Source organism: Myxine glutinosa, chromosome 12, assembly GCF_964187855.1.
Source record: "Myxine glutinosa chromosome 12, kmMyxGlut1.1, whole genome shotgun sequence".
In the NCBI taxonomy this organism is placed as follows: domain Eukaryota; kingdom Metazoa; phylum Chordata; class Myxini; order Myxiniformes; family Myxinidae; genus Myxine; species Myxine glutinosa.
Window position 1 is genome coordinate 2,799,695 of NC_136272.1, and position 22,002 is coordinate 2,821,696.

General features: G+C 46.4%; 1 protein-coding gene across 3 annotated transcripts in view; it reads left to right on the top strand.

Annotated features, from left to right (window-relative positions):
• The window catches only part of BRCA2 (BRCA2 DNA repair associated), a 165,166-nt gene that overhangs the window by 99,457 nt on the left and 43,707 nt on the right, over positions 1-22,002 (top strand). For all 3 annotated transcript variants that reach the window (XM_068133413.2, XM_078766408.1, XM_078766409.1), the window contains exons 14-18: positions 1,266-1,638; positions 5,609-5,764; positions 5,893-6,040; positions 10,145-10,260; positions 20,004-20,202. In XM_068133413.2, coding sequence (XP_067989514.2) covers positions 1,266-1,638; positions 5,609-5,764; positions 5,893-6,040; positions 10,145-10,260; positions 20,004-20,202 — 992 coding nt within the window. The remainder of the gene's footprint in view (positions 1-1,265; positions 1,639-5,608; positions 5,765-5,892; positions 6,041-10,144; positions 10,261-20,003; positions 20,203-22,002) is intronic.

A 22,002-nucleotide genomic window follows, 5' to 3' on the forward strand; every position in this document is an offset into this window, starting at 1 on the left:
ATTGTGTAAAATGAACTAAGGTAGCAATATGAACCCAGGATCGGTACTTTCACTGTGTAGAATGAACTAAGGTATCAATATGAACCCAGGGTCGGTACTTTAATTGTGTAAAATGAACTAAGGTAGCAATATGAAACAAGGATCGGTACTTTAATTGTGTAAAATGAACTAAGGTAGCATTATGAACCCATGATTGGTACTTTCACTGTGTGAAATTATTTAAGGTAATCAATTTGAACCCAAGATCGGTACTTTAATTGTGTAAAGTGAACTAACGTAGCAATATGAACCCAGGATCGGTACTTTAATTGTGTAAAATGAACTAAGGTAGCAATATGAACCCAGGATCGGTGCTTTCATTGTGTGAAATTATTTAAGGTAATCAATTTGAACTCAAGATCGGTACTTTGATTGTGTAAAATGAACTAAGGTAGCAATATGAACCCAGGATCGGTACTTTAATTGTGTAAAATGAACTAAGGTAGCAATATGAACTCAGGATCGGTACTTTAATTTTGTAAAATGAACTAAGGTAGAAATATGAACCCAGGATCGGTACTTTCATTGTGTGAAATCAACTAAGATAATTATCAATTTGAACCCAGGATCGGTACTTTCATTGTGTGAATTGACGATGGTATCAATATGAACCCAGGATCGGTACTTTCATTGTGTGAAATTAACTAAGGTAACAATATGAACCCAGGATCGGTACTTTCATTGTGTGAAATCAACTAAGATAATTATCAATTTGAACCCAGGATCGGTACTTTCATTGTGTGAATTGACGATGGTATCAATATGAACCCAGGATCGGTACTTTCATTGTGTGAATTGACGATGGTATCAATATGAACCCAGGATCGGTACTTTCATTGTGTGAATTGACGATGGTATCAATATGAACCCAGGATCGGTACTTTCATTGTGTGAATTGACGATGGTATCAATTTGAACCCAGGATCGGTACTTTAATTGTGTGAATTGACGATGGTATCAATTTGAACCCAGGATCGGTACTTTCATTGTGTGAAATTAACTAAGGTAACAATATGAACCCATGATTGGTACTTTAATTGTGTAAAATGAACCAAGGTGATCCACATGTGACAGCTGATATACTCATTTTTGTTGAACAATCTCCTTCGGCCCTAATATTGTTCACATAGTTCATATTATTTTGATTTTTGCTCTTGGCAAATGGTGAGATTAAAAAATAAATGGAATTAATGATTTAATTTGTACCTTGTGCAAATCTATCCCAGGTATGACGTTGAAGTGGATAATAGCCGTCGCTCAGCTCTCAAGCGCATCGTGGAGAGGGATGACACTCCTTCTCGTACTCTCATCTTGCTTCTTTCACGAATTATCACCAAGAGTGATGAGCGCGCTCCTATCCTTGCCGGCACCTCGGCGACAAAGCAAGCAGCTGAATGCACGGCTTTAATGCCAGGAACCCAAGTGGAGGTGTCTGATGGCTGGTATGGTTTGCGGGCCAACATAGATGCACCACTATCACAACTTTTGCGGCGGGGCCGTTTACGAGTCGGACAGAAACTGATCGTGCACGGTGCAGAGCTCGTTGGTTCCAATGAAGCCTGCAGTCCACTGGAAGCTCCTTCATCATTGGCGCTCCATGTGAGTCTTGAGTTTGTTGGGCTTTCTTTTTTATATTCCAGTGAAGATATATTTTCACCTCAGAAACATAATGCATTTCCAGCAAGCATTTAAATTGTGCATGGTGTCATTTGGATTTTACTGCTGCCCATGTTGCCTTCATTTAATTACTTAGTATTTTGCTTGCAGAGCCCCTTTGCTTTTTAAAAAAAATACAAGACCGAGGCTCGTGTAAGAGGTAACATTAATCACAAAAAGACAAACTGACACGTAAAACAAGATAAAGGGAGCGGGAGACGACATGGGGAGAGGGAGGGAAGCACACAAGCACAACATTTGAGAGTTGGGACATCGGGAGATCTGTGGGAGGGAGAGGACTTGGGTGGGGGTGGTGGCACGGGAAGGGGGTGGGGGGGGGGGGGGCGAGGGAGAGGTATAAAGCACATGGACACTGCTAGAACTTCCAGGAAAGAAAGAAGTTGGAATTTCAAAAAAGTGGATCTGGGGTGAATTAACGGGAGGAGAAAAGATCAAGGTTTTGGATGGGGGAAGACAAGAGATGGTGGTGAACAGCTGTTTTAAAGACCTGGAGGGAGGAGTGGGATTGAAGAGAGTGAGGGAGTTTGTTCCAGAGGAGGGAGAAAGGAGGAATGAAGGAGTGAAGGTGAGCAGAGAGTCTGGATTTTGGCACTTTCACCAGAATAGGGTTGCAGGCAGATATTGTGTGACCTGAATATTTGGGGGACAAGTGAGGGACTCACTTCATCAAGTGAGGCACTGCGGCACATACAAGTTCAAGTTTAGGTTATTTGTCTTTCACTTGCTCTGGAAAGTTATAAGGGGATTGGAACAATAATACAAATAATATAAGAGGAAATAATATAAGAGTTATTGTTTTGCAGAAATATGTGTGGAACAATAATACAGTGCACACCTGTGCAGCTTTCAGCTGTGGGAATACAAGTGGTGGGTTTTATGAAGAGTTGTTTGCCTTGGAGCATTTCCAAACTTTGAGCCCAGGTGGTGGAAATTGCTATGAAGAGTTGTGCGCCAGGATATTATCTGTTTAAGTGATCATGGGATATGTAGTGAACATGATCAACAGAGTTTTATGTGCTACATTTTAGGTGTCTTTTTTACTACAAGTGCTAAATGTAAAAAGGAAGTAGCTTTATAGACTACCAAAGAATATGGGATTCGGGAGGGGAGGGGAGGGTGAGGATGGGGTGGACATGCACAAGGAGGAAAGGAGGACAAACCCCAAAAAGGAGTAATAATGGCCCAGAGAGGAACAGAATAGGGCAGAATTGCCATTTGTAGAAGAGGTTTGGATGTGCATGAACAGCTAACTAGCAACGCATTCAAGGACTGAAGTGAAGAAGACAAGACAGTAGATACAGAGAGACAATGCAGGCGATTTGGAGAATAAGGAGATTAATTAATGCAGGTGGGCATTGCTGGAATTAATGCTGCACTTTGGGAGAATGAGTAAGTGAGGTTTCTGGTGGAATGTATGCAACCTGGGGAGGTGGGGTGGGGCCTTGAGGATAGCAGACAAACGAGAGGTCAATAGCAATAAGGCCATAGGTAAGCCTCTATGAAAAAGAGAGCCCATGAACTTCTTTTTTTAATGCATTCCTGCCCATGCTTCCCTTCAGACAGACAGACTGCAGCCTCTTTCCTCTCTTCAGGCAGGTGGGCTGCAGCCTCTTTCCTCTCTTCAGGCAGGTGGGCTGCAGCCTCTTTTCTCTCTTCAGACAGGTGGGCTGCAGCCTCTTTCCTCTCTTCAGACAGGTGGGCTGCAGCCTCTTTCCTCTCTTCAGACAGTCAGACTGCAGCCTCTTCCCTCTCTTCAGACAGGTGGGCTGTATCCTCTTTCCTCTCTTCAGACAGGTGGGCTGCAGCTTGTTTCCTCTCTCCAGACAGACAGACTGCAGCCTCTTCCCTCTCTTCAGACAGGTGGGCTGCAGCTTCTTTCCTCTCTACAGACAGGTGGGCCGCAGCTTCTTTCCTCTCTTCAGACAGGTGGGCTGCAGCTCTTTCCTCTCTTCAGACAGGTGGGCTGCAGTCTCTTTCCTCTCTCCAGACAGACAGACTGCAGCCTCTTCCCTCTCTCCAGGCAGACAGACTGGAGCTTCTTTCCTCTCTTCAGACGGGTGGGCTGCAGCCTCTTTCCTCTCTTCAGACAGGTGGGCTGCATCCTCTTTCCTCTCTTCAGACAGGTGGGCTGCAGCCTCTTTCCTCTCTTCAGACAGGTGGGCTGCAGCCTCTTTCCTCTCTTCAGACAGGTGGGCTGCAGCCTCTTTCCTCTCTTCAGACAGGTGGGCTGCAGCCTCTTTCCTCTCTTCAGACAGGTGGGCTGCATCCTCTTTCCTCTCTTCAGACCTGGACAAAATCACAAACTGGTCAAACAAGTTGAACATGCCTTTCAATCCTGACAAATCGCTCTATGTCTCTCCAAAAGGACCATGTGGCAAACCCTCCATTTACTTTTTTTAACACTTTTTTTTTTTTACATTTTACATTTTAACATTTTTTGAACTTCAGGAAGTTCAGTCATTCAAATTCCTGGGTCTCACTATCAGCCATGGCATTTCTTGGGCAAACCACATTTCAAAGTTGGTCTTCAAAGCCAGTCACCGACTGGGCATCCTGTATCACACAAAGTCCTTCCTTGGCACACCTGAACTCTTGTCCATCTACAAGGCCTTCATCCACAGCTTGATGGAATACTGCTCTCCCCTTTGGGCTGGCTCCCCTGCCTCACACCTAGCTCTGCTTCACACGTAGAAACCAAGGCTTTCAGAATCATTGGAATCTCCCACGATGAAGCTGATTCCGAAGGCCTTTCATTCACTCACCGCAGGCGGGTTGGTGATCTTTCTGTCTTCTGCCGACTCCTCTCTGGCCTAGCTCCCCCTGCTCTTTCTGTGCTCTGTCCCCCAAATACTCCTTCAGGTCGCACAAGATCTGCCTGCAACCCTCTTATGGTTAAACTGCCATAATCCAGACTCTCTGCTCACCTTCACTCTTTCATTCCTCTTTTCTCCCGCCTCTGGAACAAACTCCCTCACTCTCTTCAATCCCACTCCTCCCTCCAGGTCTTTAAAACAGCTGTTCACAACCATCTCTTATCATCCCCAATCCAAAAGCTTGATCTTTTCTAACCCCATTAATACACCCCAAACCCACCTTTTTCAAATTCTGTTTTCTTTCCTGAAAGTCCCTGTGGTGTCCATCTTGTTTATCCTGTGTATCCTGCCCCAGTGCCCCAGCCCTCTCCCTTCCACAGATCTCCCAATGTTCTCTATTGTTATTGTGCTTCCCTCTTTCTCCCCCTAGGCTAACCCCCGCTCTAGCAGGGAAAATGGCCTTAAAATGCCTGTTGTGTTGTGTTGTGTTGTGTTGTGTGCCTCTTTCTCCCCCTCTTGTCTCCCACTTTCTTTATTATGTTTCATGTGTGTTTCTGTTTACGTTTTTATATATTTTATGTGTTAGTTCTTACACGAGCCTCGATTTTGTACAGGAGCCTCGAATGTCGCGCACTGGAGTATATGTTATTTGTTTATTTGGCATGGGGGCGGTGTACGTTGAATGTATCTGTATTTGTTTATTTGGCATGGGGGCGGTGTACGTTGAATGTATCTGTATTTGTTTTTTATTTGATCTGTATACTTTGGTGAGGGAGGGGCGTGAGTGTGGGGGGTTGGGGGGGGGGGTTGCTCATTCAACATTTTGATATGACCCGAAACGGAATGAACAAAGCGGAATGACCCTAAACAGATTACAACCAATGTGATTGTCATGTTTATTTATATACGTAACAGAATGAATGCTGTGCTTGCGGAGTGAGACCCACACCACTTTAATTATTTTTTTTGCTCATCATTTATTGCAACATATCAAACTTAGAGAACTTGAATATATATAGAAAGTGAATGATTCGATATAATTGCAATGCAAACACCTTTGGGTCTTACTTGTTCAACAGCTCTCTGCCAACGGTACAAGGCTGGCGCGCTGGGACACTCACCTGGGCTATTTTCGTGACCCTCGGCCATTCCCTGTGCCACTGTCTTCACTCTTTGGTGATGGTGGGATGGTGAGATGCGTTGATCTGGTGGTTCTGCGTAGCTACCCAATGCAGGTGCGTTTGGATTAACATGATTGTCCATCGTAGGAATGCCATTTAAAATAGACAAAATAAATACCTGTTCATTTAGTGATGCTCAACCTCATGGAAGATGTTTACACTGCTTTGTTCTCTGCCCATAGTGGATGGAGAAGCTACCTTCTGGGGCATTTGTGTTTCGCAATGACCGTGCTGAAGCCCGGGAGGTTCAATGCAAAGCTGACGGACAAGAGCGTAGACTGGAGGCCTTGTACAGCAAACTGGAGGAGCAGTTTGAGAAGGACAACCAAGGTTATCCATCAGAGATGTTTTGGCTTAAGGCTGGCACACATTATTACAATATAACGCGGCAACATTACATTTTCTGCTGTGTGGTATCTTAAAGGGGTCAGACCCAATTTCTCATAAAACTAGCAGCAGCAGAATGTTTGATTTACTCCACCAACTCCAACCAAAATACATGTGTAGACTAGAACGGCACTCAGTGGAGAGCACACCTGCGCCTGGTTGGCTATATCACCCAATGGTGAAGAATCACTTTAAAATGCTACGAGCTGGATCCGGATCCGGATCTTCACCAAAATTGAATTGATTCTTCCTTGTCACACCACACCCACAACCTGTCCAACAAGTTTCGTCCAGACCCATCCATAACTCTTTGAGATATCCCGCTATATATCGTTTTTAGCCCCATCTCCCAATGGTGTAGAATCACTTAGAAAATTAAATAATTCTCATATATATAATAACCACCTTTAGAGGCCATTTTCCCCCGCAAAGCGGGGGTTGGCCTTTTTCGGGAACCGTGGTTGTTGTTGTTTTTTGGTCTCCCTTTTGAAGCAATGTTTTACGGCCAGATGCCCTTCCTGACGCCAACCCTTTTTGCCGCCTTTAACGACAAACAGGGAATTACCAGTGAACTGGTACTCAATTAGCCGACCTCGGAAGGATGACAGGCTGAGTCAACCCCCCTGGCGTTAATTCAGCGATCGACCGTGATTCGAACCCAGGATCCTAGGATCCTAAGCCGGCACCCTAGCCGCTAGCCCAACACCAGGTTAGATGCATATCTGAATCCATAATCAGATCTTCACCAAAATCGAATCCAATAGTCCTTGTCGGACACCCAACCGGTCCACCAAGTTTCGTCCAAATTCGTCCACAACTTTTGAGATATCCTGCTATACATCGTTTTTGCCCCTATCTCCGAATGGTGAAGAATCACTTAAAATTTCGAGTAGCCGAATCCGGATCTTCACCAAATCTAATCATTTCGTCCTTGTCACATACGCTACATCTCTGCCAAATTTCGTCCGAATCCGGGCTTCCCTCCACACAATAGGTATTTACATTCTTCTCAGAAACTACACATACAATTCTGATGAAACTTGACCACAACGTTCTTTTCATCACTCATTATATACCAAAGTTTGGTCACAGCATTGAAAAAGGTCTGGGTTTAAGGGGGTGTGTGGGGAGGGTTTGACCCCCTAAAATCGGTATTTGCTCACTTATCCACAACTACACACCTATTTGATGTAATTTGATCACAACCTTCATCCTTCAAAATCACAACCTTCAAAATGACACCTGTGATGTACCAAAGTTTGTTCATAGCATTACAAAAGTTGGGGGCTGCAGGAGGAGTGGAAAGGGGAGGGGGGGGGGGGGGAGGGAGTTACCCCAAAAAGATCTTTGCTTTGGTTGTTAAAAGTCTTAAGATTACGTTTGTATGATCCTACATGCTGCCCCCATCTCCTAGCATCCACTGAAATTGGTTTAAAATACCATGATACTGTTTAGAATACCTTTAGTCGGTGTAATATACAGTTTTATTCTACCAGGTGAGCACCCAGGGGTATTGCCCCTATTTTTAATAGAATTAGTGTGGATTGGCTCGTTACGTTTGCCTCACCACATGTCCCTGCTGGGGCACAGGCTTGTTTCAACTTAGGATCAGACCGTGCATGACATCATGTGTTGATCGCGTCATTGAAGGGATCAGACCGTGCATCAGCATTCCTAATTCCCTATAATAAAATTTACTTCCGTACAGACATTGCACAACACACAATGTTTAGTGAGCACACCAACGAAGGAAAGAGATTCGTCGAAAATGACAACTCAAACACACCATCATCATCATATTTAGCTCACCTGTAACGAAGTTCAGGGGAGCTTATGTGATGGAGCGTCCGTCAGTCCGTTAACACTTGCAACTTCTTCTCTGAAACCGCTGATGGGATTGTGACCAAACTTGGCACAAATTATATTTGTTGTGTTGTGACTCAAGTTTGTTCACGGCATTAAAAATTCAGGGTCTAGGGGGGTCTACCGGGGGTCAAAGTGGATCCAGGTTTGACCCCTCCAAAATATGAATTTGCTTTCTTCTCAGAAACTGCACACGCAATCTGATGAAACTTGACCACAACCGTAATCACTCGTGTTGTACCAAAGTTTGTTCATGGCATTCAGAAAAATTGGGCCCTAAAGGGGATTACGAGGTGGGTTTGTGGATCCTCTCATAAAAGGTCATGTGATTAGTGTGCTATGTCACTCATTACTTGTCTGGTATTACTGTTTGTGTTTTTTTAATGAAACATTGGGTTATTTATATTAGATCTTGATTTCCTGTCTCCCATCTTTCCTAACTTTGAGACAAGGGATATATATCCCTTATCTCAAATACCAGATTTATGAATAAATAAATGTATTGTATGTATTTATTTATTTATTTTTTTGTGTATTTTAGGTCGAGGCTCGTGTAAGAGCTAACACATAGAACATATAATAAATGGAGTGGGAGACGAAAAAGAGAGGGAAGCACAACAGTCGGGAACAGGGACATCGGGAGATCTGTGGAAGAGAGATGTCTGGGCAGCGTACACAGGATAAACAAGATGGACACTACAGGGGATTTCAGGAAAGAAAACAGGTGAAAACAGGTTAAAGTGAAAAAGGTGGATTTGGGGTGGATTAACGGGGTTAGAAAAGATCAAGGTTTTGGATGGGGGAAGATAAGAGATGGTGGTGAACAGCTGTTTTAAAGAGGAGTGGGATTGAAGAGAGTGAGGGAGTTTGTTCCAGAGGCAGCAGAAAAGAGGAATGAAGGTGCGCAGAAAGTCTTTATTTTGGCAGTCTCACCAGAACAGGGTTGCTGGCAGTTCTTGTGCGACCTGAAGGAATATTTGGGGGACAGTAGAAGGAGTTGAAAGAAGATAGAAAGACTGCAAACCTGCCTGCGGTGAGCGAGTGAAAGGCCCTCAGAATCGGCGTCATCATGGGAGATACCAATTGTAGTGGAAATCAATCAGTCCCATGACATTGTCCTTTCGGTAGGTTTAATGACAATTCGATCTCTGGCAATATCCTGTAGAAATACAATCATGCAATATATATCAGGCCCATGGAATCATAAGAAAGTTCAATAATATCGATCAATGCAAACAAGCCTAGATTCTCTATGTATACGCACCATCCGAGTCTACATATCGTAGATTAAATGTCACAGGAGTGTCTCGGAGCAACGGTCGTCCGAGTTCTTATAGACGCCTCTCAGTGGTTACCGAGAGCATCACACCTGGGTTCCACTTAGGTACAATTTCATTACACCAATGATCTTAAAAGCCTTGGTTTATACAGCGTACAGCCAAGCTAAGTGTGAGGCAGGAGCACCAGCTGAGAGGGGAGAGCAGTAGTCCATCAAGCTGCAGATGAAAGCTTTATATGTGGTGAGGAGCTCAGTAGTACCAAGCAAGGACTTCGCACGACGGAGGATGCCCAGTCGGTGACTGGCTTTGGATAAGTTGGGATTGGATAAGTAACGACCGAATGTATCGCGGCGAAAAATCGTCAGGCAGACAGACAGACAGACAGACAGACAGACAGACACCAAATTGCGCATTTTGGTATTATTTGAAGAAGAAGACATTTTGGTCATAAATATATATTCATACACCGAATTACCATATTTGCTCTATTATAATAAATATAAGGAGAAGACTAATTGGATAATTGGGTCAAAGGGCAAAGTCATAGTGAGTACAAATATGCCTTGTTAGCTTATCTGCCGCTGTGCTGCACAAAATGGCCAGTTTTAAAATATCATAAAATTTTCAACAAACCTTTATTATGAGAATATGTAGAACAAAAATGAATAAAATGTACCGTTTTGTTTTTTTAGCTGTTGTTTTCGTCAAGTTTAGCTTGAGTAAGAAGCAGAAGTAGCCGGCCTTTGCGTTTTGAGACGCTTTCTCGATTTACTTGATTTTAGTTTTTCGCCCGTTTAAAGTGAAGTCTTTATCTTTCAAATGACATGTTGAAGAAAAATTGACGATGAATACTGAACAAGCCTGTTTCCTTCTCACAATGTCTATGTTTAAATTCTACCTGCAGCACAAATCAAGCCCCAGTCTGTTGGACGGTTCAGTGAACAGCATATTCAGGCTTTGGAGGGTGGATCTGAACTTTACGAGGCCATGCTTGCATCCACTGATCCTGCCTATGTCGAGGTATGCATGGACTCGATCACTTTCAAATACACAATTCTATTCCTTTTCAGATTCTGGTTTCTTCAATACTCTTTCCTACAAAAATAGCATTTTACTTTTATTATTGTTACCCACAGATCAGGGTGAGGACACAACAGAACAAAACCAACATTAGAGAAAGGGAGAGGGGGGCACCAACAGCATTGTTGAAGGCCAAGATAGAGGCAGACTTGGACAAACAATGGGCGTTAGACTGGAGGAATGAGTCCCAAGTTGTAAAAATTGTCACCCCTTGTTGTAAAAATCAAGATACAACATTGTCCCAAGAGTAGGTTTAATCGAAATTCGTTCTCGCCAGCATCTAGAGAGAAACCAATAAGCATTGTATTAGTATTACTTCAGGTGAATACAGGTGCGTACAGGTGGTATAACTATAAATGAGCTAATGGTATATATAGCAGAATCGTTACCATTCTACGGAAGCCCAGAGTTGCTATTGAGTTACATTGCGATGATGGATGAACATCTCCTGTCTGCGCTGAAAGGCAGTCTCTTTTATATAGGAGCCGCGGAGGTGCCGCGTAGCGGCAATGAGGAGAATAACATTAGTGTCGTAACTTGGATGACGATTTCATCACATTCTCCCCACGCTTAGAACTTGACTAGCCGGTAATGTACAGCAGACACATATTGATAAACAGCAGAGGGATACATAGGAATGCAAAGAACAAAATACATCGGAAGGATGTTACTGCCAGTCGAACGCCCAGGGGCCATCAATCCCGATTGCAGGGTTACTGCATTTCAACCGCGCACCCGTAGCCTGGTTAGCAATCATTTCCCAGATATAGATGTACCGAGGAGGAAATCCCAATCAAGGAGATATCGAACCAAACAAGCAGTGTTCATCCCAGGGAGAAGACGATGAGCCCGTGGGTCGCAGTAGTCTTACAGTGGGGTAGTCGGCACAGTAGCTAGATTGGATAATTTGTACCTTGTCGAACAGTGGGGTAGTCGGCACAGTAGCTAGATTGGATAATTTGTACCTTGTCGAACAGTGGGGTAGTCGGCACAGTAGCTAGATTGGTTAATTTGTACCTTGTCGAACAGTGGGGTAGTCGGCACAGTAGCTAGATTGGATCATTTGTACCTTGTCGAAGAGCGAATTGCCATATGTCGCACAGCGCATTACAGTAAGCCTCCACGTGACTAGGCTCCCAAGGGTTCATGGTCGATCCATGTTAGGTCCAGGTCGTCATGGAATAATAGCGAGGTCAGGGGTCCACATCGAGGGAGAGAGAGAATCGATGAGAGCCATTCGGAGCCATAACGAGAGTTACTCGACACCGGCAGATTACGACTATGCACAAAATGAGCGAAACGCGCCACCCCAGGTTGTCACATAGTGTCGCGCAAAGCGCGCAGACCCTCCGCGATTCATACTCCTCCGTTCATCTCGAAACGCAGACGGCATATCTCGTCCCTTCCTGCAGTACAGCGCTCTGTAGAGCGGTAATTACCCCGGACGGACACGCACGGCATGCGATGTCACGTGTACCCGAACCTAAATTGTCCTTCCGGTACCTTACTTAGTGGTAAAGCTCGGCGGAACGGAGAAGATCGGCTATACCGGATTCGCCAACCATCCATCCATTCAATGCTGCCATTGAATGGCTCAGATCTAGCCGGATCATCTATCCATTCAATGCTGCCATTGAATGGCTCAGATCAAGCTGGATCGCTCCATGCACCGACGCCATGGAGTACCGCAATGCCCCGGATGGATTGTCCATCCATGGATGTCCCGGCTGGATTGTCCATCCACGGATTTCCTATCGACAAACCCGAGAATGTTCTCATCTCGCTCCATGCACCGACGCCATGGAGTAACGCAATGCCCCGGATGGATTGTCCATCCATGGATGTCCCGGATGGATTGTCCATCCACGGATTTCCTATCGACAAACCCGAGAGAATGTTCTCATGTCACCCCCTCACTCATCCATCCCCCCCTCCGAGATTGCAGCTGCGCGCTGCGTACCGAAGTCGAGCGACCTTCACAGTCTGGGTCAGAGGGAAATGGAAACAGGCCGCGGCCGGGCGAGGCGTCTCGCAGTCTCGAAACGTGTCGTGGAAACGAGCCAAGAGCTCTGTCCTAGAAACAACAAGCCAAGAGTCAAGGGCGAACAGGCGGGACGGTGCCGCCGTGGCTTGCTCAGGAGAGAAGGGAGTCGGGCGCCACGCTCAATGTTACCATTTCATGAGGTCACCGTGTACTCCCAAATGCACCCCCAAATGCCCCATGGTCCTATCGAATAACGGCATGAGTCCCCGTTGAGTGCTAGACGCCCCGAAGGCCTATGGTCTCAGCGAATAACGGCTTTCGAGTCCCCGTTGTTGGCTAAACGCCCCGAGGGCACTATGGTCCTAGCGAACAATGGCATGAGTCCCCGTCGAGGGCTAGACGGCGCGGGCGCGCGACCTCTAGGTAGCGCCGCGTTATGACACGTGCGCATGTGCTGGGGCGGTCAGGTTGAGTATTTCCGCTTTCTGTGGAGTTACCAAGATACATGGAAACTCGAGGAAACGAACCCCGATGACGAGAGCGCGTGAAGCACGCAATTACGTTAATGACGCCGTAGGGCAAACGCGTGATTAGTCTGTGACGTCATCAATGGTTCGGGCGCGTGCGGGCGGGTTTGACGGCGATTCGCCCCGTTCTCGGATTCCCCGAGCGGAGTTCCAGCTGAGCGGTATCCCCGCATGGAGTAAAGTGGCGCACCGAAACTTTCGTCTCGCGTCCATTTGGCTGCAGCACTCAAGCGGGCTCGAGATTGGGGTACCGAATACGAACCCGGTCGACGAGTGGATTGTATTACCTAGGGCGCACTGCGTTCGAGGGAAATCGAAAGTCGAACTCGGCCCGTCGAACCAGCGCGGCCCGCTGAGGCGAGTGGGCGAGCACGCTGGGCAGCGATAAATTGCACGTCCTGAAGTAGCGTCTCGTTCGATGGCTTTCGGGCCGTGTTTGTCCGGAGTTAGATGCGGGGAATAGCGTCAACAGTGCGGTGGCCATTCCCGCTATCACCCGAGCAAAGAGGATTGTGGGCAAGACCGGTAGACGGTCATTCAAATACCTCGTGCTATGGTATATGATCATCTAGCTTGATACGACATTCCCCTGTTGTGCCCGAGTGCCGTGAAAGTTTATGAAGGTTCCGCTCGACATCCTTAGAAACTGCCGCCAGACGAGGCTCGCTGCCTGTCCGTTAATCGGGACAGAGATGACGGCGCCGACAAGCCGGACATCCGTGCTGTGGCGAGTCCTCGAGTGGTGCCAAACGAGCATCAAGCGTTGAGGCGATTCCTGGCAGCGGAGTTCACCGGCCTCGCTGAGTAGCCACGCGTAGGTGGGATTCCGACCAGCAGCAATCGGGGCCGCCGGCCTCCCTGAGTAGGGCCTGCGAGGGGAATCGCATGTGATTCGTGTGAAGAAGGGGTCCATCCAGCGAAGATGCAGCGCGCGCAACTTGCGCGTCGTGTATAGTAGGGATTCCATCCAGCGATGGTGCAGCGCACGTGATTCGTGCGTAAGAGGGGTTCCATCCCGCGATGGGTCAGTGCGCGCGAATCGTGCGTAGAAGGGGTTTCATCCCGCGATGGGTGCAGCGCGCGCGATTCGCGCGTAGGAGGTGATTCCGACGAGCAGCGATCGGAATCGCCGGCCTCACAGAGTAGTGCCCGCGATGGGTGCAGCGTGCGGCTTTGCGTAGGAGGTGATTCCGACGAGCAGCGATCGGAATTGCCGGCCTCACAGAGTAGTGCCCGCGATGGGTGCAGCGTGCGGCTTCGCGTAGGAGGTGATTCCGATGAGCAGCGATCGGAATCGCCGGCCTCACAGAGTAGTGCCCGCGATGGGTGCAGCGTGCGGCTTCGCGTAGGAGGTGATTCCGACGAGCAGCGATCGGAATCGCCGGCCTCACAGAGTAGTGCCCGCGATGGGTGCAGCGTGCGTCTTCGCGTAGGAGGTGATTCCGATGAGCAGCGATCGGTCGGGTAGGCCGGCCGAGTGAGGCATGACAGACATGGGAGTCGTGAACACTCGCGTGGAAATCTCATCTCGTGCTGAGGCATGCAAAGCTAGGATGATTCTCTCAGACGAAGCCGTTAGCGTTTCCCGCAACTGAGGCTAGACTCGTACCTTCGGCTCCAAGCACGTCCGTCGACCCGACGGGGTTTCAGCCGCAGGACGTTTCCCAGTAGCATCGTTCTCCAGGCGTCTTGCTGGAGTTCATCACGCTTGCTCCGGCGTTCGGACCTCGGGAGAGCAGTTCGTGCTTTGACGACGTAGTTCCGGAACAAAATGCTTGCGAGGTTCCAATGCATCCGGTCCCTTCGTGGCAGACCGGCAGCGAGAGTAGTTGGAGCTCCGTGGCTAGAGCTCCAGGTCCTCCGCTGGGCATTCTTCTCCGAGGTGGGCATCGCAGGAGCATGGGCATCATCTCGATTCCGAGCGATGTCAGGAGAGAATTTCGATTAAGTGTTGTAAAAATCAAGACACAACATTGTCCCAAGAGTAGGTTTAATCGAAATTCGTTCTCGACAGCATCTAGAGAGAAACCAATAAGCATTGTATTAGTATTACTTCAGGTGAATACAGGTGCGTACAGGTGGTATAACTATAAATGAGCTAATGGTATATATAGCAGAATCGTTACCATTCTACGGAAGCCCAGTGTTGCTATTGAGTTACATTGCGATGATGGATGAACATCTTTCATCACACAACAGAACAAAACCAACATTAGAGAAAGGGAGAAGGGGCACCAACAGCATTGTGGAAGGCCAAGATAGAGGCAGACTTGGACAAACAATGGGCGTTAGACTGGAGGAATGAGGGGCAGGAGAGGATGCAGGGGTTGGACAAGATTGATAAATAAGGAAACTTTCAGGAGGGAATACTGGAAATTTGGAAGCAAAGGAGGGATCGTGGTAGTGTGGGGGTGTAACGAGTACAGAAGAGATTATGGTTTTGAATTGTGGACGATTTGAGATAGTGGTGAACATCTGTCTTGAATACCTCAAAGGAAGAATGAGATTGAAGATAATGTGGAAGTTGGTTCCACAGATGGGAAAAAAAGAGGAACGAATGAGTGAAGGGACAGTGCTCCTGGATTTCGGTAGTTTCACTAGAATGGGATTTATGGTGGACCATGTGTGCCCTGCAGAAATTTGGAGGGGGCAGGAGGGGACGTGGAAGCATGGAGCAGAGGGTGCAAGACCAGAAAAGAGGATATGGAAAACAGAGAGGCCAACAACCTGTCTATTGTGGTGAAGTGGTAGACCCATAGACTCGGCTTCATCGCGGGAGATTTCAATAATATTGAAGGCCTTGGTTTCCACGGCGTTAAGCTGAACAAGATGTGAGGCAGGGTAGCCAGCCCAGAGGGGAGAGCAGTACTCCATCAAGCTGTGGAAGAAGGCCTTCCTTGTAGGTGCATAGGAGTTCAGGTGTGCCAAGCATGGACTTTGACGGAGGATGCAGTTGGCGACTGGTTTTTGCAGGACCATTTTGAATTGTGGTTTGTTCAAGAAAGATAATGGCTGATAGTGAGACCCAGGAGCTTGAATGACTGAACTTCCTCAAGAAGATTGTTAAGAAAGTAGATATGAGGGTTTGCCAAACAGTCCTTTCGGAGAGCAATGGGGCGAGTGTGAGATTTGTGAGGATTAAAAGACATATTCCATGTGTTTGACCAGCTTGTGATTTTTTTCAAGATCTGAAGAGAGGGAAGAGGTTTCGGCCTACCTGTCTGAAGGATGAGGGATGTCACGGCAGAGGGTGAAGTCATCAGCAAATAGATAAAGAGGATTTTCCAGAGACAGAGAGATCATTGATGATCATCAGAAATAGGGCTGGGCCCAGAATACTGCCTTGGGGCATTCCAGCCTGAACAGTAAGAGGAGATTAAAAGATTCCGTTGAGAGCCACACATTGGCTACGGGAGTATAAGAAGTCAGTGAGCCATGTGTGGAGTTGGCCTTCGATGCTATAAGCAGAGAGTTTGGAGAGCAAGGCAGGATGCTAGACTGTAAGGAAAGCACAAGATATGTCGAGAGATTGACCTGATCTCATGCCTGACATTGATGGCCTCCATCCATTGTTGGGTGAATATAAGCAGCATGTCCAGAGTAGAGTGACCTGGTCTGAAACCAAATTGATGATCGGAGATCAAGCCATTGGAGAAGAGGAAGGATTTGATATCCGAAGCAATGATGGATTCCATGACTTTGCTGATAATTGGGAGCAGGCTGATTGGTCTGTAGTTGCAAGGATCTGTTTTTGCACCTTTTTTGTGTAAATCGGTGATGTTGGCTGATTAAAAACAGCCCTTGGAAAAATGCCACGATAAAGCTATGTTAACACGGATATACAGTCACGTGAAAAAGTAAGTACACCCCATGTAAAGTTTTGACTTTTTCAACATATTTCAACATACAGCTATTTGATCTTCATTTCAACAATATTGATAGATAAAGGTGATATAATATAACAAATATCATGAAACATTTACATTTTGTAGTCCATTGTATGATTTAAATAAACATAAATGCAAATTTCGCATGTGGAAAAAGTAAGTACACCATTGGCTCTAATAGGTGGTATTGCCCCCGTTGGCAGAAACAACCTCAAGTAGGCGTTTCTTATAACTCTCTAGCAGTCTCTGACATCGACTGGGAGAAATTTTTGCCCACTCCTCCATGCAGAATTCTTTCAGCTGTGTGATGTTTGAGGGGTTTCTTGCATGCACAGCTCGTTTCAAATCCCCCCACAACATCTCGATGGGATTTAGATCCGAGCTTTGACTTGGCCTTTTCAGAACCCTCCATTTCTTTCATTTCAGCCATTCCTTGGTGGATTTACTGGTATGTTTAGGGTCATTGTCATGTTGCAAGGTCCACCTTCGGTTGAGCTTCAACTCTCGGACAGATGGCCTCACATTATCCTCAAGCACCCTCTGGCACAATGAAGAATTCATAGTGGATTCTATGATACTGAGCTGCCCAGGCCCTGATGCAGCAAAGCTGCCCCAAACCATAATATTTCCACCACCATGCTTTACAATTAGTATCAGGTTCTTGTGGTCAAATGCTGTCTTTGGTTTTCGCCAAACATGTCTTCTGATACTGTGGCCAAATAGCTCTACCTTTGACTCATCTGTCCAGAGCACATTGTTCCAGAAGTGCTGGTCTTTGCCTAAGTGTTCATTGGCAAACTTTAGTCTTGCCCTGATGTTCTTTCTGGACAGCAAAGGTTTCCTCCTGGCACACCTCCCATGTAGATCAAATTCGTGCAGCCTCTTTCTAATGGTAGACTCGTGCACTTTGACATCAACAGTGGCAAGAGCTACCTATAGGTCCCGTGATGACATTCTGGGGTTCTTTGAGACTTCTTTCAGCATCTTGCGGTCTGCTCTCGGGCTGAACTTGTTGGGGCGGCCTAACCTGAACAAGTTGGCAGTTGTTTGGAATCTTCTCCACTTGTAGATGATCTTCCGAACAGTTGAATGATTGATTTCAAATTGTTTGGAGATTTTAAAATCCCTTCCCAGACTCGTAGGCATCTATAACCTTCTTTCTGAAGGCCTCAGAGAGCTCTTTTCATCTAGGCATGGTGACGCCGCACACCTCAACAACAAAGAGCAAACCAAACTAAATGTCTGAGGTTTAAATAAGACAGGTTCCTCCAAGATCCTCTCTAACGATGTTCTAATCATTTGCACCTGAGCTGGTGCACCTGATTCTAATTTTAGGTATTTGAAATGGTGATAAATGTAGGGGTGTACTTACTTTTTCACGTGACTGTACATCTCAACACGCATCCCCATTAGAAGGGAAAACCACCTTGGAGGAGAAAACGCTCTTGGGGATTGGGGCAAATGATTGTGCTACAATCTCCATTGTGTGACCATTAGTCCTCCTGTCAAGTTTAGTTGAGATTGGATAAGTAATCTACATCAGCAACTACAGACCAACTACAGATAAGATCCCAGCAACTACAGACCAATCAGCCTTCTCCCAATTATCAGCAAAGTCATGGAATCCATCATTGCTTCAGATATGAAATCTTTCCTCTTCTCCAATGGCTTGATCTCTGATCATCAATTTGGTTTCAGACCTGGTCACTCTACTCTGGACATGCTGCTTCTGCTTTCTCAACAATGGATGGAGGTCCTCAACGCCAAACAGGAAATTAGAGCTGTCTCCCTTGACATTTCACGTGCCTTCGATACGGTCTGGCACCCCGCTCTGCTCACCAAACTCTCCTCCTTTGGTATCCATGGAAATTTCCATGCATGGCTGGCGGACTTCCTCTCTGGTCGTAGTCAACGTGTGGCCCTGAATGGGTTTCTCTCATCTCCTCTTCCTGTTCAGGCTGGAGTTCCCCAAGGTAGTGTTCTGGGCCCTGTGCTTTTTCTGGTCTTCATCAATGATCTCTCTGACTCTCTTGAAAATTCTCTCTATCTCTTTGCTGACGACTCTACTCTCTGTCGCTCCATTCCTCATCCCTCAGATCGGCAGTCTGCAGCCTCCTCACTCTCTGCAGACCTGGACAAAATCACAGACTGGGCAAACAAATGGAACATGTCTTTCAATCCTGATAAATCTCACACTCTTACGATGTCTCTCCGAAAAGACCGACTGGAAAACCCTCCCATCCACTTTCTGAATAATCCTCTCCAAGAAGTTCTGTCAGTCAAGCTTTTGGGTCTCACTATTTGCCATGATCTTTCCTGGGAAAACCACATTTCAAATCTGGCCTCCAAAGCCAGTCGCCGACTGGGCATCCTCCGTCGTGCGAAGTCCTTCCTTGGCACGCCTGAGCTCCTCACCACATACAAGGCTTTCATCCGCAGCTCTATGGTATACTGCTCTCCCCTCTGGTCTGGTGCTCCTGCCTCACACCTAGCCCGTCTTCACGCTGTTGAAACCAAAGCGTTCAGAATCATTGGAATCTCCCGCGATGAAGCTAACTCCAAGGGCCTTTCACTCACTCACCGCAGGCAGGGTGGTGGTCTTTCCGTCTTCTACCGACTCCTCTCTGGCCTTGCCCCCCCAGCCCTCTCTGGGCTCTGTCCCCCAAATATTCCTACAGGTCGCACAAGATCTGCCTGCAACCCTCTTATGGTTAAACTGCCAAAATCAAGACTTTCTGCTCACCTTCACTCCTTCATTCCTCTTTTCTCCTGCCTCTGGAACAAACTCCCTCACTCTCTTCAATCCCACTCCACCCTCCAGGTCTTTAAAACAGCTGTTCACCACCATCTCTTATCCTCCTCCATCCAAAACCTTGATCTTTTCTACCCCCGCTAATTTCGGTCCCCTTGTGTTTTATACCTCTCCCCCCCCCCCCCCCCTCCCCTTCCCACGCCTCCTGCCCCCAAGCCCTCTCCCTCCCACACTTCTCCCTGCTCTCAAATGTTGTGGTTGTGTGCTTCCCCTTCTCTCCCCATCTTGTCTTCCACTCCCTCTTTTTGTATATTTTGTTTGTCTGGTTGATTTGTTTGTGAAATAAATGTTAGCTCTTTCACGAGCCTTGATTCAGTATACAAAAAAAAAAAAAAAAATGACCCAATGTATTGCGGTCAAAAATCATCAGACAGACAGACAGACAAGACACCAAATTGCATATTCTAGTGTGATGGTTAATCTCATATCTGGTTAGAAAAGCATTAATTTTTTTTTTACCCTTCCTGTCATAGTCTTGCCTTTCAGAACAACAGCTCCGTGCTCTCCAAGAGTACAGACAAGTTCTGGCAGATCGTCGTCGCTCCCAGCTTCAAGCAGAACTGCGTCAAGCTTTATCATCAATTGAAGAGTTTCCCACTGCTCGGGATGTGACACCGATATGGAAGATCCTGGTGGCTGGCTATGCTGACCCTGGTCATATACCTCATGTCGGCAAGTTAAACATTTATTTGTCTGCTGATGCAGAGTCGGCTTCTCTGCTGCTATTTTTGTCCCCCGTCGCACCGCGGAGCGAAAGGGGGACTACGGTTTTCCCCTCCGTCCGTCCGTGCGTGCGTGCGTAAGCGAAGGACCGAATTCTAATTTGGTGTGTGGGTGCAACCCACGTCAAAATCCAAGATGGCCGCCGCCATGTATGTCTGAACCTTGTGAGCGGAATATCTTGAAAAATAAGCGAAGTACCAACTTCTAATCTGGTGTGTGGGTGTATCTCGGCATAAGGAAGAAGGCTATTGAAAATTGGGTCGCCACGTCAAAATCCAAGATGGCTGCCACCATATATATGTCTGAACCTTGTGAGCGAAATATCTTGAAAAATAAACGAACTACTAACTTCTAATCTGGTGTGTGGGTGTATCTACGCATAAGGGAGAATGCTATTGAAAATTGGGTCGCCACGTCAAAATCCAAGATGGCCGCCTTGCGGCTTCCACTTTGTCAACTCGCATCACTTCACCGACGGGGGACCAAGGCGTAACGCTTGTTATATTTTTGATTTTTCTGGTACTTTTAGCCCATGATTTTGTTTTGCGATGCGATTCAAAGGTGGCCGACTGTCAGCCATTTTGTTGTAAAAAAAAAACAACAACCTGATATTGAACACGTCCTCAACCATTTCTCGGACATGCATTTACTGATCTTGTTAAAACTTTGCACACAGATAATGAATGATGGGTTACATATGCACATCATTTTATTTCGAGACCAGATCAAAGATGGCTGACTGGTGGCCATTTTGTTACTTCAATCGTGTCCCCAACCATTTCTTAAACATGCATGAACCGATTTTGTTCAAACTTGGCAGAAGCAGAGTACGTGATGGCATTCACATGCACCTCACTTTATTTTGTGATCTGACAAAGTTGCCCCACTGGTAGACTGGCGGCCATTTTAGTTGTAAAGAAAACCCGATATTGAACACTGCCTCAACCATTTCTCGGACATGCATTTACTGATCTTGTTAAAACTTTGACGTGCATAATTATGTAACCCATCATTCATTATCTGTGTGCATTTTATTTCGAGACCAGATCCAAGATGGCCGACCGGTGGCCATTTTGTTACTTAAATGTGTCCCCAACCATTTATTGACATGCATGGACCAATTTGTTCAAACTTGGCACAAAGACAATACATGAGCGTTTGCTTATGCAGAATGTTTTATTTTGTAATCCGACCAAAGATAGCGGACAGGCGGCCTTTAACCCTGCAGCAAAATTACTAAAACCAGAACTACAGCTATTTATAAACACTAGGACGTGCCCGTACGTGGGTGCCCGTTCGGAAAAACATTCCAAACCGCGTGGCAGTAACGACCACAGAACCCCCCCCCCCTCTATTTACATGAAATGGTTTGGTCCATTCGCAAAGCCAAAGCGAACGGCGAACGGCTAAATCGCCATAGCTCGGTAACTACTTCTCCGATTAATATGAAACCTTGAAAAGGCACATCCTCAGGTCCCCAGCAATATACCTGGCAAGTTTCAAGTATATCGGACCCGTGGTTGTCGAGAAACAGCGGTCACAGACATACACACAGACATACAGAGATTACTGGAATTATAAAGGGCTATGACATTTTATGTCTTTTTCTCCTTGGTTGAATTACTGTGTGGGACGAACTTTCAGATAAATGAGGGATGTAAATAGTTTGTGGCATGTTTGTTATCATATCGAGGTTCAGTATTTAAAACAAGCTGTGGAATCATCAGTACTGGCTCAGAGCACATTACA